This window comes from Apis dorsata, unplaced genomic scaffold, assembly GCF_000469605.1.
Source record: "Apis dorsata unplaced genomic scaffold, Apis dorsata 1.3 scaffold_73, whole genome shotgun sequence".
In the NCBI taxonomy this organism is placed as follows: Eukaryota; Metazoa; Arthropoda; class Insecta; order Hymenoptera; family Apidae; genus Apis; species Apis dorsata.
In genome coordinates this window covers 1366891-1369410 of record NW_006263371.1, presented here as the reverse complement: position 1 = coordinate 1369410, position 2520 = coordinate 1366891, and the positions used below count along the sequence as shown (strand labels likewise).

At 31.9% G+C, this 2520-nt stretch overlaps 1 protein-coding gene across 1 annotated transcript in view; it reads right to left on the bottom strand.

Moving 5' to 3' along the window:
* The window catches only part of LOC102673098, a 14474-nt gene that overhangs the window by 955 nt on the left and 10999 nt on the right, over positions 1–2520 (bottom strand). Inside the window, exons 7-8 of the mRNA XM_031515483.1 lie at positions 422–499; positions 1–169 (exon numbers count right to left, since the gene is read on the bottom strand). Coding sequence (XP_031371343.1) covers positions 1–169; positions 422–499 — 247 coding nt within the window. The remainder of the gene's footprint in view (positions 170–421; positions 500–2520) is intronic.

Genomic DNA, 2520 nt, shown 5'->3' with positions numbered 1-2520 from the left:
TTTCAGCGTGCAACGCTAGGTGGGCAGCCCTCGCATGGGCCACTTCCGGCGTGTCCATGACCATCCCATCGCTGGTCAATGGCGCTGGAGGACCTCTGTACTGAATGTATTCTCTGTCCTCGTAGGATTCGGCGATCGTCGACGCCACCAGTGACGTGGCCAGGACTATCTGGAAAAGTGCAACGAAGGATCACGTTGCATCCTGTGAGTCTTTCGATTGGAGAAATTTTGGAGAAAAAAATAATATGAAAAGAAAGAAAAAAGTAATCGAAATTAAAAATTTAATGTTATACGAATATTTGGAAATATATATATATATATATTTTTTATTATTATTATTTTTCAATAAACGTCCAATTATCGAATCATATAGATCATTAACGATAATGAAACTATTTTTTTTTTCCCTCGACACACTTACGAGCAAGATCATGCTGTTAGGACACCACGAAACGGACGTCTCGGTTACGAGTGTGGCTGGTTCGATCTGTCGATCTAGCTTTTATAGCGTCGCGGTTTCGATGCGAGTAAAACCACGTTACGATGATCAATACCTGACATGTAAAACGATACTTTAATTGTTTTCTCGTTAAACATGCATCATGATCTTGTAGTTGTAGTTAAAGTTTTGAAGAAATTGCGGTGAGATATCGCGGATTGATTGTCTGATTGAAACTGAGATTCATTTGCAGAGATGTAGGAAAAATCCAAAAAATAGTAAGTAATATTCGATAAATTTGAATTTTTATTTTTGAAGAATTTTTATTGAGCTTTGCTTCTGAGTTCAATTAATGACGATTTTTTTTTTCTAAATATTAAATTATACAAGTTATGATTCTGACAAATTTTTAAGATTTATTTGTTTGGAGATAGCGATTTTCAGCCAAAAATAATTTGAAAATGAAAATCTTAACAATTTTTTCTGACAGAATATTAACAAGAATCTTAAAATTCTTATGAACAATTGTGGTAAAATTGTGAAAAGAATATCTTCCTTTTAATAAAAATAATTTTCTTAAAATGCACACACAAGAAATTGAACAATTATAGTATCCATTAAATATTAAAAATTGATCCAGTTTGCAAACGTCCCTGATGTTTCGTCTCGACTTTTCGAGGTCAGTTTTCAGCGTTGCAACCCCCTCGCCACAAAGACAACATTGGAGAAGACTTTTTTGTGGTTTCGACCCCGATTCACGGACGACTAGATACCCACGGGATCATAGATACCCTTAGTGATCCAGTGATCTCTTCAAGGCAGTCCTGTTTCCACGATGAGCTCCTGTCCCCTTATAAATGATGGTCCAGATACAGTCTAGCCAATCATGCATCGATACCGTTTCAAAATTCGTGTAACACACTTTGAAATAATTTCTACGACAAATTTTTGCGAATACTTTTCCAAATTAAATATATAATTTTACAATCAGACATAGAAAAAAATAGGAGACAATCTGTTTCAAAAATTCTTCCTGTAAAAAAGTTTGGAAATTAATTTTCTTGAATATAAAATTTTTTAAAATTGCAATCCCTCAAGTTCGAAATAATTTTCTTAAAATTACAAGAAAATGAAAAATTGAACTGATTTAGAGATTGATTCGAATAAATCAAAACTTTACAATAGTTTATTTGTCGTGTATAATCATTACATGAACACAATAAATTAGAATAGTAGCCTCGTTTCATTTAATTAGCATTGATTTGGATTCCCCGTTTACAATGCAATATGTGATATAATTCGGTCGATAACTTCAAAAAAGAAAACTGTAACGCACGTATTAATTAGATCACGATTAATTAAAATTCATTGATGAGGATTCATGTTTTGGAAAATATAAAAAATTCAAATAGAAAATTAATTTTCATTCCATTCGAAAATGAAACATTTTTTAAATATTAATATTCAACATTATTATGAATGACTTACAAAAAAAAAATATATAAGTACTGTAATTTTTATTGGAGCTAAAATGAATGAAAAAATAACTTTAACTTTGTTACTTGTTATTATATATCTTAAATAATAATGATCCATATACATATATTTATATGCTCCTATTTAGGAATGCCGACTCGAACAAGTTATAATTCTCGACCTTTCCAAAAGCGACGAATCACGATGCTAGAGTTCGTTCAGCAGGAACGAATCCACGTTCCCAGCTCCTTCTCACGTGTTTCGTACACCAATGCGACCTATGTCGCAACAACTGTAGCCTGAAGGTGGCTGGTAACACGGCTGGTAATCCTATTTCGATGAGATTTCTATTTTATCCCATCATAGAAAGTGGATCACCGAGCCAAATTGAATTGGAAAAAAAATTCGTTTATTCTCGCGGAAGATTATGTTGCACTCGTATTAAAGCAGAAATTTTAAGGAATTTATAAATATAATTTTAAATATAATTAAAGGAATTTATAATATAAATTTTAATAAAATGAAAATAAAAGGACAAAAATTCTTTGAATCGTTGCTTTAAAAAAAAAAACGATACGAAAGTTTCGATAAGTTATTCGAGAAGC